This window comes from Pholis gunnellus (assembly GCF_910591455.1).
Source record: "Pholis gunnellus genome assembly, chromosome: 7".
In the NCBI taxonomy this organism is placed as follows: Eukaryota; Metazoa; Chordata; class Actinopteri; order Perciformes; family Pholidae; genus Pholis; species Pholis gunnellus.
In genome coordinates this window covers 397,189-412,500 of record NC_136533.1, presented here as the reverse complement: position 1 = coordinate 412,500, position 15,312 = coordinate 397,189, and the positions used below count along the sequence as shown (strand labels likewise).

At 45.9% G+C, this 15,312-nt stretch overlaps 2 protein-coding genes across 4 annotated transcripts in view; both read right to left on the bottom strand.

Annotated features, from left to right (window-relative positions):
• The window catches only part of gpia (glucose-6-phosphate isomerase a), a 16,926-nt gene extending 12,704 nt beyond the window's left edge, over positions 1–4,222 (bottom strand). The window contains exon 1 of the mRNA XM_079162170.1: positions 4,031–4,222. Coding sequence (XP_079018296.1) covers positions 4,031–4,149 — 119 coding nt within the window. The 5' untranslated portion in view covers positions 4,150–4,222. The remainder of the gene's footprint in view (positions 1–4,030) is intronic.
• Positions 4,223–8,012: 3,790 nt separating this feature from the next.
• On the bottom strand, positions 8,013–14,609 carry lsm14aa (LSM14A mRNA processing body assembly factor a). Of its 3 annotated transcripts, XR_013767140.1 has the most exons (10): positions 14,323–14,609; positions 12,199–12,362; positions 11,921–12,077; positions 11,230–11,580; positions 10,727–10,909; positions 10,265–10,442; positions 10,032–10,070; positions 9,715–9,952; positions 8,743–9,448; positions 8,013–8,679 (listed from the first exon to the last, which is right to left on the bottom strand). XR_013767140.1 is itself a non-coding variant. In XM_079162556.1 (9 exons), the coding sequence occupies exons 1-9, from the start codon at positions 14,441–14,443 to the stop codon at positions 9,425–9,427; spliced, it is 1,455 nt and encodes a 484-aa protein (XP_079018682.1). In that variant the 5' UTR covers positions 14,444–14,609; the 3' UTR covers positions 8,013–9,424. The 3 variants fall into 3 exon arrangements, 2 of the variants coding, with proteins under 2 accessions (XP_079018682.1, XP_079018683.1); XM_079162556.1 differs by having other exon boundaries at positions 8,013–9,448; XM_079162557.1 differs by having other exon boundaries at positions 8,013–9,445.
• Positions 14,610–15,312: the final 703 nt, after the last annotated feature.

Genomic DNA, 15,312 nt, shown 5'->3' with positions numbered 1-15,312 from the left:
ATGTACACACACACATGTACACATGTACACACACACATGTACACATACACATGTACACATACACATGTACACACACACATGTACACATACACATGTACACACACACACATGTACACATACACATGTACACATACACATGTACACATACACATGTACACACACACATGTACACACACATGTACACACACACATGTACACATACACATGTACACATATACATATACATGTACACATGTACACATACACATGTACACATACACATGTACACACACACACATGTACACATACACATGTACACACACACATGTACACATACACATGTACACATACACATGTACACATACACATGTATGTATACCAAAACTCTTCACCCTGTACACCCATGACTGTGTCTCCACCCAGGACAACACCATCCTCCTCAAATACGCAGATGACACCACCATCCTGGGGCTCATCAAGGGGGGGGTCAGGGTACAGGACCCTGGTGAACAACCTCATCCTCAACACAGACCAAACCAAAGAAATAATAAAAGACTTCAGGAAGAATCCTCCCCTCTACAGCCTCTTAACGTCACGGGGACCGAGGTGGAGAGGACCGACGGCTACAGATTCTTGGGAATGCAGGTTACTTCAGACCTGAGCTGGACTCCTAACAGCACAGCCACAGTAAAGAAGCCCAGAGAAGCTTTATTTCATCAGGCTGCTCAGGAAAGCTGGTCTGAGCCGTCGCCCTCTCACCCAGGCCTGGTATGGCAACACCACACAGGCAGAGAGGAAGGCTCTGCAAAGAGCCATAAAGACAGAGAATCACAGGGACAACACTTCCTTCCATGGACTCAATGTAGAGACTCACTCCACCCAGCTCCCTCTGCTCAGACACAAACAGGCAGCTATAACTTGAGGCACAGCAGAGCGGACAGCATCACACACACACAACACGTTGTTTCAACAGCTTCTTCCCTGCCACAGTCACAATGATGGCAAAATAAAAAGGCTGAAACATGTGTAAACAATAATCCACTTTACTTCACCTAACATGTGCAATATCCCCACCATAACCTTCTTCCACCTCTCAAAATGTGCAATATTCCCATAAACAGGTACTCATTCTCCATATTATGTTATTTATTATGTATAGTGTTTTTATACTTGTATATTCTTCTTCTATTTATAAAGTGTTTTTATCCTTATCTTTATCTTCACTATCTTCTAATGTTGACTCAGAGAGCTCTGCACAAATAATTCCAATGTACCTGGACTGTTGGTCTCTGTACAAATGGCAAATAAAGAACCTTGAACCTTGATACATATACACATACATGTATACACATACATGTACGTGTATACATGTATACACATACATGTATACACATACATGTACGTGTATACATGTATACACATACATGTATACACATACATGTACGTGTATACATGTATACACATACATGTATACACATACATGTATGTGTATACATGTATACACATACATGTATACACATACATGTACGTAGCGGCTGCATTAACAGCTGCTTCCTGCGTAATAAAGCAGACTTTAACTGGACAGCACGGTCAGCGCTGACCTTCAATACAGATGTTTTCATATTTTGTCAACTAAAATGTGCGTCACATCCTGTTCCACCCGTCCAGCAGCTTTCCCTGCAGGTGGCTGATCATCCTGCAGAGCCCCGCCCTCCGTCAACTAGCCCCGCCCTCCGTCAACTAGCCCCGCCCTCAGTCAACTAGCCCCGCCCCCAGTCAACTATCCACGGCTAAAGAAACAGAGACGTCGCGGAGGAAGAGGCTCAGTGATGAAGAGCGGGTCCTCTGCTGCAGCAACAGCACGGTTCTTTCTCCTCTTCATCAGTTTCATATTGTTATAACAGGTACAATTGCAATAAAATGTCAATAATTGTCTTTATTCGTGTTCTATATTTTCATAAATACAACAAACTATAGTTTCTGTATATATATAATATAACTATATATATATATACAGCTTTATAAAGTGTGACACGGCTCCAGACAGACCCCTGACCTGGTCTCTCTGGTCTCTCTGGTCCAGTGGTTCTTAAGCTGGGTTCGGGGTTCGGTGAGTCACTCTCCGGGGTTCGGCAGGGGTCAAGACACATACGGTATAGCCCGGTTCGCACTCGCAATGTCGGGCCGTTTTTGTCGGCCGTCAAATTGGCAACACGCACTGTTTCTTCGCCGGGTTTACACCGGAAGCTGAAGCGCCGCGCAGCGCCTGTTCACATTGGACGCGCGTTTCTCCGCTTGTTGTTGTATGTAACCCGTTCAATGTAGGGGTTCGGGTCTTCATAGCCCCCCCAACCCTCTCTGTCTGTTTGTAGTGGATGGGCAGATGGGCAAAGTTAATAATGAGAGGGGAAATATCGACAACAGAAGTATGGGATGCATATTTGATCATTTATATAATATAAAATATGCCATTTATATCGTTTAAATCATTTTTCTGTGTGTTTCCTGGCGCGATACGCTCGCGGCGAGCGGAAAAAATACACTCGACGCCGAAACCATCGGTGCAGGGCGCGCGGTGCGGTGTGGCGCGGTGCAGGGCGCGCGGTGCGGTGTGGCGCGGTGCAGGGCGCGCGGTGCGGTGTGGCGCGGTGCAGTGCGGCGTGGTGCGGCGCGGCGCAGCCGATGTGAACAGCACATTTGTGCAACAGGGGGGCGGAAAGGAGAAAGGAGGCTCCTGGCTTTCCTTGGGCGCGGTGCGGTGCTTCAGCGTCCGGTGTAAACCCGGCGTGAGATAAATTCAGTCCACTCGTATTATTTGTGACGTCACGCTCCAAGCTTCAACAGCAACTCTTCAGAACAACAACGCTCTCAACCTGTTGGTGTCACCACATCACCATCCGCTCTTATTGCTCAAAGCCCTGAGATCTCACACCGTCTGTTCTGTTTCAGGATGTGGACATAAAACTAAGAACAGGAACAGACTGTGTTGGAACATGGTGAGAGGGGCACGAGCCTGAACTTGTATCTGAAAGGAAACAGCTAAAGTCACATTGATTTGCAGTAAATATTCATTGAGTTGTGTTTTTGTGTGAAATTCATGTTTTGTTGGTTTCGTTCTTTGAACACAGTGATTTTGTGTGCACCTGATGCATGGTTAATTTTGTGCACTAATAAAATATATACCTATGTTTTGAAGAAATCATATTTTATATAAGGGTTCGGTGAATGCACTGATGAAGCTCGCAGGGTTCAGAACCTCCAATAAGGTTCAGAACCACTGCATGAACGGATCATCGTCCTCACAGAGCACGAAGCCCGTCAATGGAGCACGTTAGACGGACACACGGAGGGAGAGACACCGGGACATCTAACAGACATCAGCTGATGAAGACCTCCACACAGCGGTCTGGTCTTAAATCAGTGAGAACGTGAGCAGAGTCTCGTGCTGCAGGTTTTTTTAAACAGAAGCGGAAGTGTCGAGTGAGACGTGAAGCATCCATTATCGGACAGTCTCTGCCCAACACACAGCTCTCACTGAGCCGATAGGACGACACCGACACACCGGCGAATTCAACAGGTTCCATCTCACTTAGCTTTAGCCTTAGCTAGGCTATTAGCCTCGAATACATCCTCGTTTATTACAGTAAATATAATAAACGAACACACACCAATAGTCCTCATTACGTCACAGGGCTTTTATTAAACATTGTATACGTTTATGAATATATTTAGTGACCGCTGTCCGGTAATGGACGCTGTGACATTAGCATGCCAGCTAACACTAGCTAGGCGTTTAATCCCGTGGTCAGGAGGCCTGTCTGCGGGTTTTAAACGTGTTACGACGGACAGGTGATAGATTCTACCGGGCACGAGACGACAGGTGTGAATATTACAGGCGAGGAACCAGAGAGGAACCCAAAGAAACAGAACCGAAAATGACGGTGACCTTGCTCAGAGACAGCAGCGCTACAGGTGAGCTAACGGTACCGAGTGCTGCAGGAGGTCCAGCTCAGTCAGAACCACGCCCATCTGACACCACCATCACACCCACCTGAACGAGCTGAACCGGTCCTTGTCGGACTCGAACATGGACCTCATCACGAGGCTCCCTGCGTTAGCTTTGTACCACTGCTCCAGCTTCTGGTAGTTCGGGTCGTTGGTGAGCGCCATGGTTCTACTGGTGGAAGGAAGACCCGGTGTTTCACTGGACTGGTCTCTGGTCTACGTGTGGTGATGGTGAGGAGGAGATGAAGACACTGACAGGAGGTGGTTAGATCCGTCTGAACCAATGAGGCCTGGCCCCTCCCCTTCTGGTTTAAACTCCTCCCAGTGTCACTGTATGGAGAGAGATTAGTGCCACTAGCAGACCTGTGACTTAATGTAACGGTCCAATCATATACGTGTATGGAGGGATAATTACATTTATTATGGAATAATTACATTTATTATAGAATAATTACATTTATTATAGTATAATATAGTATAATCACATTTCTTTACAGCTGAAGTAAACTGAGGCCGACACAAAGTAATAAACAACAGTTCATTATTTCCTCTTAATAAAAACCCATGAAGGCATCATGCTGAGTTCAAAGACCAAAACAAAGATCAGCCTCCTGATGCTCAAACCTTTATTTATCAAAAACAATCTGTTTATAAATATGAACTGAAATAATTTAAAGGAACAGTTCAACATTTATGTTTATCTTCTTTTCCTCTCAGAGAGTTCAGACTGATTCCGCTCTCATGTCTGTGCAGCAGCTGGTTAGCTTAGCATAAAGACTAGAAACAGGGGGATACAGCTTAGCTTAGTTTAGCATAAAAACTTGAAACAGCAGGGAAAAACTAGCTTAGCTTAGCATAAAGTATGTAAATAGACGGATACAACTAGTTTTTTTAGCATAAATACTGGGAACAGGGAAACAGCTAGCTTAGCTGAGCATAAATACTGGAAACAGGGAAACCTTTAGCTTAGTTTAGCATAAAATCTGATGTCGTTATATAAAGTATGGTATCTACTAGGGCTGCAACTAACGATTATTTTAATAACCGATTAATCTGTCGATTATTTGTTCGATTAATCGATGAATTGGATAAAAAAACAAAAAACAAAAAAGCATTAATTTCCAACCCTTTATTCAAAAACAGAACTGCAAATTCACAGTGCTAAGAATCTTCAGAAAGTGCACAAACAGGTTGCACGAACATCCCTGAGCTGTTAAAGTAATAATTTAATAAGTGGACTAATATCAGGAGTGGGGTTCAGCGGGTTACCCACGCCTCTCAGTGAAGGGCAGACTCACTGATCCATCAGTGTGGCGCTGCAGCCCCGGACGTCTCAGGGCATCACAGACCTGTTGTTGCTCAGTCTCGTGTGGCTGAACACCACTCGTCCCTCTGAGAAGCTGGACGCCGACCGCACGAGGCCGCGTCACTAGTCAGCATGCCGGAGTCTCGTTCGTTATCGGAATGAACGAGACGAATCGCTCCACCGACTAAGAACGGCCATCACCACCACCCAGAGTCCAGAAAGAGCATCAACCTGTCAATCCTCTCCGTGTCCGGGCCGGTGAGGCCTGGCCCCAGTTCAGAGAAAAACCCACAAAATAGACCCGGAGTCCTGTTCCATTATTCCTAGCTGCGGTATTCAGGCGACCGGGCTGCTGTGAACACTCAAACATCTCCGCGACCGATTGAGTGGCGTAATAATCGCGCGACACAACGAATCGATAATGAAATTCGTTGCCAACTCTTTTAATAATCGATTTTATCGATTCGTTGTTGCAGCCCTAGTATCTACGTTATATAAACTATGTTATATAAACTATGTTATATCCATCCATCCATCCATGTTCCTCCTCTTATCCGGGGTCGGGTCGTGGTGGCAGCAGCCCAGCAGGCTGACCCAGACTTCCCTCTGCAACATGTTGCAGCTCATTCTGGGGGGTCCCGAGGCGTTCCCAGACCAGCTGGGAGATATAATCCCTCCAGCGTGTTCTGGGTCTTCCCCGAGGTCTCCTCCCAGTTGGACGTGCCCGGAAAACCACCAGAGGGAGGCGTCCAGGAGGCATCCTGATGAGATGCTGAACCAGCTCAGCTGACTCCTTTCGACGCGAAGGAGTAGCGGCTCGACTCCAAGTTCCCTCCTGGAAAGGAGGCTCCGACCGTTTGTCGCACCTCGAATTCAAGAGGCTCCCCGCAATCTACGGGTTGTGGGGAGCAAGGCTCTGACTGTGGTCTGTGCTGATGCACCAAACAGCAGTTCAGAGTATCCGGCCTTCTTGGAGTCGGTGGGAGGGGTCCTGGAAAAGGCGCCGCCTGCCGACTCCATAGTTCTCCTGGGGGACTTCAACGCTCACGTGGGCAATGACGGAGAAACCTGGCGGTGAGGGAAGCCATCAAGCTGAAGGAGGCCTTCAGGGCCTGGCTGGCCCAGGGGTCTCCTGAAGCAGCTGAGAGGTACCGTCAGGCCAGAAGGGCTGCAGCTGTGGTGGTCGCGGATGCTAAAACTCGGGCATGGGAGGAGTTCAGGGAGGTCATGGAGAAGGACTTTCTCCCCAGCGGGGGGGGGGGGGGGGGGGGGACGACTGCTGACCCGGACGGGGGACATTGTCGGACGTTGGAAAGAGCACTTTGAGGAACTCCTAAACCCGACCAACATGTCCTCTGCGCCTGAAGACCTGGGGGGGGGGGCTCACCCATATCCCTGGCGGAGGTCGCTAAGGTGGTCAAAAAGCTCCTTGGTGGTCAAGGCGCCGGGGGAGGATGCTGCTGAGATGCTGAAGGCGCTGGACACTGTTGGGCTGTCTTGGCTGACACGCCTCTTCAGTGTCGCATGGGGGTCGGGATCAGTGCCCATGGTCTAGCAGACCGGGGTGGTGGTTCCCATTTTCAAAAAGGGGGACCGAAGAGTGTGCTCGAATTATCGGGGTATCACACTACTCAGCCCACCGGGGAAAGCTTATGCCAGAGTGCTGGAAATGAGGCTGCGACCGTTTGTCGAACCTCGGATTCAAGAGGAGCAGTGGACCAGCTCTTCACCCTCGCAAGACTACTATGTTATATACGTTCTATAAACTGTTATATACATTATGTTATATACGTTATATAAACTATGTTATATAAACTATGACAGCTAGATCCTTTTTCTACTCGTTTATTTTCTATTTATAGATGACATCACTTCCTGTAGCTCTAACGGGTCAAAGGTTAGTGGTTTAAATTAGCTGGATGAGTCTCAAGAAGCAGCTGCCTGACTCACAACTAAACATCTGGACTGGATGAACATCTGGATTAAAGTGTAATAACATCTGGACTAGTTTAACGGGTAAAAATATCTGGATTAAGGTGTAATAACATATGGATTAAGGTGTAATAACATCTGGACTGGTTAAATGGGTAAAAACATCTGGACTGAGTTAACAAATGAAAACATCTGGATTAAGGTGTAACAACTGAACAGGATGACCATCTGGATTAAAGTGTAATGACATCTGGACTGGATGAACATCTGGATAAAAGTGTAATAACATCTGGACTAGTTTAACGGGTAAAAATATCTGGATTAAGGTGTAATAACATATGGACTGGTTAAATGGGTAAAACGTCTGGACTGGAGTTAACAAATGAAAACATCTGGATTAAGATGTAACAACGTCTGGACTGGATGAACATCTGGATTAAAGTGTAATAACATCTGGACTGGATGAACATCTGGATTAAAGTGTAATAACGTCTGGACTGGATGAACATCTGGATTAAAGTGTAATAACATCTGGATTAAAGTGTAATGACGTCTGGACTGGATGAACATCTGGATTAAAGTGTAATGACATCTGGATTTAAGTGTAATAACATCTGGATTAAAGTGTAATGACATCTGGATTTAAGTGTAATAACATCTGGATTAAAGTGTAATAACGTTTGGACTGGATGAAAATCTGGATTAAAGTGTAATAACGTCTGGATTAAAGTGTAATAACGTCCGGACCGGATGAACATCTGGATTAAAATGTAATGACATCTGGACTGTGTTAACGGGTGAGAACATCTGGAACAGTTTATTAGAAAAATGCAAACACCTTTAACTACAGAAGATCTGAAATGCCCAAAGAAATAAAGTGAAATATAAAACCGGTTATTTGTATTTTCTTTATGTTTTAACATTTACCGACATTATTCAAACACGTTGAGGACAATTATTTAAGGTCTTTTATAACTAAAATCATTATTATTCACCGTGAAATTAAAACCAAATCACAGAAATTATAAAGAACAAGTTTGATTTGACATGTAAATGTAGAAACAATTCTATTAATAAATGCTCTTTAAACTAAAGGTTTAAACTATGATTAAATACAATAAACGTCTCTGACTTCTGTGGTAATAAAAACTCATCGTTATTAAAGAGAAGCTGTTTAATAATTGCCCTTTGACAGTTTATGCAAACGTAAAGAAATACAACAAGTTCACTTCATTTGTTTGACTTGAGGCGTTTCTAATCTTCCGTATATTTAGTTTGGAGGCTTAAAGCCATAAAGATTTAGATCTGAGTGGATCTCACTGAAGCTTTAGTGACCCACGAGTGAAGGAAACCACAGCGCTTTGACCCGTGATTGGTCTGAGACCCGGTTTACTCCCAGTCCTCAAGCTGGACTGGGTGTAAAAACTACTACAACAACCACAGTAGACCTGTTCAGTCTTCTTAAAGAGACAGTACTGATGGTTTACAGTCTTCTTAAAGAGACAGTACTGATGGTTTACAGTCTTAAAGAGACAGTACTGATGGTTTACAGTCTTCTTAAAGAGACAGTACTGATGGTTTACAGTCTTCTTAAAGAGACAGTACTGATGGTTTACAGTCTTCTTAAAGAGACAGTACTGATGGTTTACAGTCTTCTTAAAGAGACAGTGGCAATGGTTCACAGCTGTACTACAGGAGGAGGAGCTTAAATAACTGTTTTTATGAATGGAGTCTCGTGCGAAGAGAACATGGATAACAGATATCAGAAATGTGGAAATATTCTGAATATGACTAATATTGATTCCATTAGTGTCTAAAATAATCACTTTGCTCCTGTGAACTATCACTACTGTCCCTTTAAAAAGATAAACATCTTCCATTAACACTTGAGGAAGAGGAGTAAGCTGACAAAGAGGAGGTGAAGGTTAACAGAGGGCTGTTTGGGGCTGAAGTTAACCCCCCCCTAAATAAAGCTATGTGTCATCAGGTTCAGAGGAGAGAATTCATTGAAAAACAAACTCAATATGACATTTATACATTATTGTATTTAGAGATGGTGACTTTTTAAACTGGGTCCTTGTTTGTTTCCCCCGTTGTGTTGAAGCCTCAGTGCTGGTGACAAATATACAACTAGAAGACATCTTCATCGTTTGAGTCAACAGAAGATCCGCCGTCCTGTAGAGTCGTCTTCTCTCTGAGAGACTACGCCGACACTTTGTTGTCCTTCTGGAACAAAACATAGACGCGTTTAATACATTGTTTCCAACAAGAAAACAAGAGTTCTACCAACACTTCTACCGCCGCTCCTACCGCTTCTCCTACCGCCGCTTCTCCTACCGCCGCTTCTCCTACCGCCGCTTCTCCTACCGCCGCTTCTCCTACCGCCGCTTCTCCTACCGCCGCTCCTACCGCTTCTCCTACCGCCGTTTCTCCTACCGCCGTCCCCTCTACTACCCCCCCTTCACCCTAACCCATGTGACCAGGGTTCTCACCCTGTATGCTGATAGGTCGGCGAACTCCCGGCCGGCCTGGTTTCCACGGTAACCTCCTCTGAAGCCTCCTCCCTGCGGCGGTCCGAAGGATCCTCGGCTCGCCGAGCGACCCCGACCTCCTCTGAAGCCCATCCCTCCTCGTCCTCGGTAACCTCCGCGACCTCGGCCGTGACGGAGAGGGATGCCGAACGTCTCGGCATTCATCCTCCTCTCCTCCGCCCAGGTCTGCCTCCGCTCCCTAAAGGAGGTGAAGAGGAGGTGAAGAGGACACTAGGACATGAACTTATGAGGGCTGCTGGACCACCAGAACCACTTACCTGGGGAACCCAGAGACTCCAGACTTCTCGTTAGCTTTCCTGAAGAGACAAAAGCCAACACAGATGTGTCATCGTCACACAAACATCTGTCTCACACAAACATGGGTCTCATGTTCTCATAGAAGTGATGAGACGATGAAGACCCTTTAAGACATTTAACACCACATCCATGTACACAGAGTCTGGCCAGGACATGGACATGTTCAGAGGACAGAGGGACAGGGACCTGGTACCTGGTGTCGTCACAGGAGATGTTGTCGAAGAAGGACTTGGACTTGTCGTAGTAACAGTTGGGTCCCAGAGGGTCCCCCCCCTCCTCCTCAGCCAGTACTTCACTGGTCTGGGTCTCCACTCCGGAGTCCACCTTCTCCTCTCCGTTCACCGCTTTGTCTATCTTCTCCGTCTTCTCATCTGAGAGACCAGAGGATGAAACGGGTCAAACAGAACCAGGTGTGAGGTATGATCTCTGATAATGTTTAAATCAAAAGGAACAGAGCTAGTAACGTTAGCCGCTAACGGCTAACAACGGCGGTTCAGTGACATCATGATGCCTTCAGGCTCTGCTCAGTGAACACGAGTACTGGCCGAAGGTAAATTATAACATTATCATGATGTGTTCACACGTAATCTGTAAAATGCAGTTTCCATGAAGACATCCCATAGTAGTCGAGATGTTTCCATGAAGACGAACAGACCTTTCAGCTTCAGCTTGCTCTGGAACTCCCGGTCGATCTCCTCCTTGTTGAACTGAGCGTTGGCCGTCTCAAAGTCAAAGTCCTTCTCAAACTTCATCGGTCCGTCTCTCCGGACGTTGAAGCGTCCTCGGCCGCGGTGACCGCCCCCCCGACCGCGCCGGTTAGCCGGAGCTCCGGCAGCCACTGAGCAAACAGGAAGAAGAAGAGAACGTTAAGCGGTTCCTCCGCCTTCAGACGGTCCTGAGACCTCCTGGACGTCTTTTAGTCTCCCAGAACAACGTAAACAAATCTGTCTCCTGCCTTTTTAAAAGGGGGCGGGGCCTCTGGAACATAAATGTTAGCCAATCACACAGCTCTATTTTGGGCCCGCCTCCTGAGTCACAGTGACGTTTTTTACCACAAAGATCTGTTTGATGTCTTCAGGTTTAAAACATGTGAGCTCAGCAGTGAGTCCATATGAGAGGGTTTTGTAGGGTGCTGGTCTGAGGAAGTCTGGGTCTCACCTGGGTGGCTGAAGACCGAGTGTGTGAGTCCTGTAGGGGGGTTCCGGTCTACAGCAGTGAGGTGGGAGGAGGAGATGGTTCTGGGAGCAGACCAGCTTTGGTGCATGCTGCGTCCCCCTCCTCTGATGGTCTCACCCCTCCTCGGGTCCACGCTGTCCTGGTGCTGGATCTTCAGGCCGGCGGTGGTAGGGGGAGGGGCCGTACGAGCGTGGGGGGGGGTTCTGCGTCCCAGACCGGGGGCCGGAGCCGTGGTGGCGGCGGTCGGAGCCAACGGGGCGCTCTGGATCACCTGGTTCACCTGGTCCAGGATCGGGCTCTTCCTCAGAGGGTCCAGACTGGGGCTGCTACGTCCTGGGGGGGGGAACCAGTTTATGATCTAACACAATATAGTCACATTGATGATGAAGATTATTAGCTACATTATTGTAGCTCCTCCCTCCTTTGTTGTTATTTAAACTACGAGTGGAAATGAATATTTCAACAGTAACAAACATCTTCTGGAAGCTCAGACACACAACTTTAATACTTCTATGAAGGAAATAAATGGAGTCTAAAGTATCAACACAACTCCAATACCCATGATGCATTGCTCCTGTACAGGTAGGAGGGGGAACAGGAAGTCCTTAAAGCCACAGACGGACCCTGAACCCTCAGATCTCAAGCTCAGCTGTAACACCAGAGAAGAACTCACCAACACCAACGGGTCCAAACTGGGGGGACACCAGCGGGCTGGTGCTGAACTGGTTGTAGTTGGGAACCGGAGCCCGGTTGAAGAGGCCGTAGGAGCCGGCGGACTGGAAGGGGGTCGGGGGGGCGGCGGAGGACGAGGAGCTGGAGCTCATGGAGGACTGAGGAGGAGACGGTTAGAGTCACACTGAGAACATCTGGGACCGAACACTCGGGGTCCAGGTGTGTGTGTGTGTGTGTGTGTGTGTGTGTGTGTGTGTGTGTGTGTGTGTGTGTGTTTACCTGGACGATGGCCGGGTCCTGAGGGAGGGAACAGGTGGGTTTGGGCGGCTCACAGACGGTCAGGTCCTTGATGTCGCTGCCTCTGAAGATGATGTACTCAAAGGTGTCGTCTCGAGGGGGGATGGGCCGGTCGGTGGGCCGGTCCTCCGTACCGAAGGAGCGCACTGAGGAGGACACGTATACATCAGTGTTTCCCCGACCATTGTATTAGGGGGCGCTCCGCCCCCCCCTTGAAGGTTGAGTTCATTTAATTTTCTATAATCGCGCCAGATCACAACAGAAGTCATTTACGGTTCCTTTCCTATAAAACAGGTCTACAGCTTCTTTTATTAAACAAACTAAACAGCGGGGACTATTTGTGTTCATTCGCGTGAATCACGCTGGAGAGGGGGCGTGGCTTATCGGCCTGAAAGCCGTTCAACTGTCCGCCATCAACCGTAGAAAAATAGCCTCTATTTCTGCTCAGTAGGTGTTGTGGAAGTCCCAGATATCACGGGGAACTAAACGCCGTCATGTCTGGTTCATAACATAGTCCAGAGGAGCTCCGTGGATTTCATCGAGCTCACTGTGTCTAGTGAGCCACACGTCGGCTGTTTACTACAGCTGTATGAACACAAAATAAACTGACTTGGCTGTGATTTAACGGCAATAAACCGACAAAAAGGGACTCCGAAATAACTACGTAATGATGCCGATTTGTATTTGTTTTCTCAATGGAGCTCGGATCGATCGGTGCTAGGCTATGCTAACATTGTAGCAGCTCCATCAACACTCACAATAACGTCATCTAGACGTAAATACGGCAGCGTCTATTCATTGTTTGTACCATATGGTTTACACACACACACACACACACACACACACACACACACACACACACACACACACACACACACACAGGTCTCTACTGATATGAGGGGTCGTAGAGCTCTGGGTGAACATGGCGGCTACAGCATTTATTTCCTGATTCAACAACAGCAGGACTTCACTGATGACATGGGGAGCAACTGAACGCTGATAGGCTATCGCGCTGGAGCGTCACGCCATTTTTCCCGCAGAAGTTCAAGTATTTCAACTTCTGCGTTTGGGGCGTTTCGACTCGTCAATCGCGCCATCGCGTCTGTACATAGACTTTGTATGTAATCTCGCCGCGTTCATCGCGTTTGGTGTGAACACACCTTAAGAGTCTCGTATGTTTAAAACATGTTATGATTCTAGTTTATTTATCATAACAGATGGTAAAGTCTTAAAATATGTTTTGAAATGTTATTTAAACATTCACAGCTTCAGACGATGTATTCTTTATTATATTAACTGCTTCAATACATTTTAACTGTCCAGCTGTTACACTATTAACATATTTTATATATAATAGTTTTCTTCTTGTCTATGCTCCAATAAATCTGTTAAAATCTCTATTTAATTCATGTTTCTTACCGGCTGAAGTTATTATATTAATTATATTTATTGTTGTGAACCAAAACACAATGGAAGATAGATTTGAATGTGAAAAACCTACTTGTCAATAAATTCTGCTTTAAAAGCTTTTAAAATGAATAAATGTTTAAAACGTAAAGCTAGCTGAAAATGCTAATGCTAGCTGACAAGTTGTAAAGCCGACTCATGTCGCAAACTCAGATTAAAGTCTAACGTTCATACATTTATTCAAAAGTTGAAATTATTTTGTAAACATTTTTACAATTATATAATTTTTTTAAAATTATATTTAAAAGTAATTAAATGTGATTTAAAGTCGTTTTATTACGTCTCCAAGTGGTCGTTTCAATTCCATGTTATTTACGTCAACGTTCACTTTTTTACGGTTTAACATCCTTAGCGTCGTCTTGTGGATAATAGTGACGCTTGTTAGCTTTCCATGCTAGCGAGCTAACGCTAGCATGGAAAAATGAGTTCTCTGAATTTAAACCACTGATTCGCAATCTTAGTGGATATTGAAAAAAGGCCAACAGAAGCTAATGCTACATAACGTTTGCATTAGCCGCATAGCTAATGCTAGGCTACATGACATTAGCCGCATAGCTAATGCTAACTGCCGTACTATTAGCATAATGCTAGATCCCATTAGCATTAGCCTTATGCTACATGCCGTTACCATCATGCTACCTTTAGCCAGAGCCACGGTGGAGTTCTCCGTGTCGATGGTGTAAAGGATTCCTTCATAGCGGATCTCAGCCTTAGAGATCAGGCTGATCTTACTGCCCAGGTAGGGCGTCCCTCCGCTCATGGTGTCCAATACACAGTCCGCGGTCCGAACAGGTAACGAGACGGACGGTGCTCCGAGCCGTGGTAACGACTGGGACCGATTCTACGAGTAGTATCTCCGGGTTGAGCTTTTCTTTTCCACCGTCACCGCTTCTACAACAACATGGCTACCTCATCCTCCATCGGACGGCTGTGTGAGCGCGGGGGCTAACGGGAACACCGTAATATCGCGAGATTACGCGCCGCTGTGAGATCTAGATCTGTGGGAGGTAGAAGAGCAAACAAAACACGTCAACGTCAAGTCAATTGATATACAATGCTTATAAAAAGTATTCACTCCCTTGGATGTTTTCCCCTTTTGTTGCTTTTATACATGAAATCATGATCATTATAATGTGGCTTTTTTGACAAGAATTTTGTAATAAAAGCTTCTTTCATGTCAAAGTGAAAACAGATTTTTACAAACTAATGTCAATTAATTAAAAATATATAGTGTACAATAAGTGTTTGTATAAATATTCACCCCCTTTAAAGTGACTGACCTAATTCAACAGAAGTCCAGCTAGTTGATGCCAGCAGTGTCACAGCTGGAGATGACCTGAGGGCAGTTGGTGTGCCTGTTTCTCTATTTAATGTTTAGCTTTTAATCCATTCATTCATCCGTTCATTTCACAACAAAAAGAGAAAGATTTGTAATTCTAGTGTTCATGTAAACTTTATATATTTAAGCTATATTAAGGTATTGTTTTTTATAATAAACAGGTTCACCTGTAGTACACTCACCTGAACTCACCTGAACGCAGCGCCACATCCAAACACCGGCAAATCTATTTCTCCTATTTCTATGCTCGAAAACGACTCGGATCCTTTCGCGCATGCGTAGATTCTAAA

Coding starts and splice junctions, on each gene's coding strand:
- lsm14aa (XM_079162556.1), bottom strand. CDS start 14,443: ATGAGCGGAGGGACGCCCTACCTGGGCAGTAAGATCAGCCTGATCTCT. Junction 11,581..11,920: donor GTTTGGACCCGTTGGTGTTG/GTGAGTTCTTCT, acceptor TCCCCCCCCCAG/GACGTAGCAGCCCCAGTCTG. Junction 10,071..10,264: donor ATCTCCTGTGACGACACCAG/GTACCAGGTCCC, acceptor TTGTCTCTTCAG/GAAAGCTAACGAGAAGTCTG.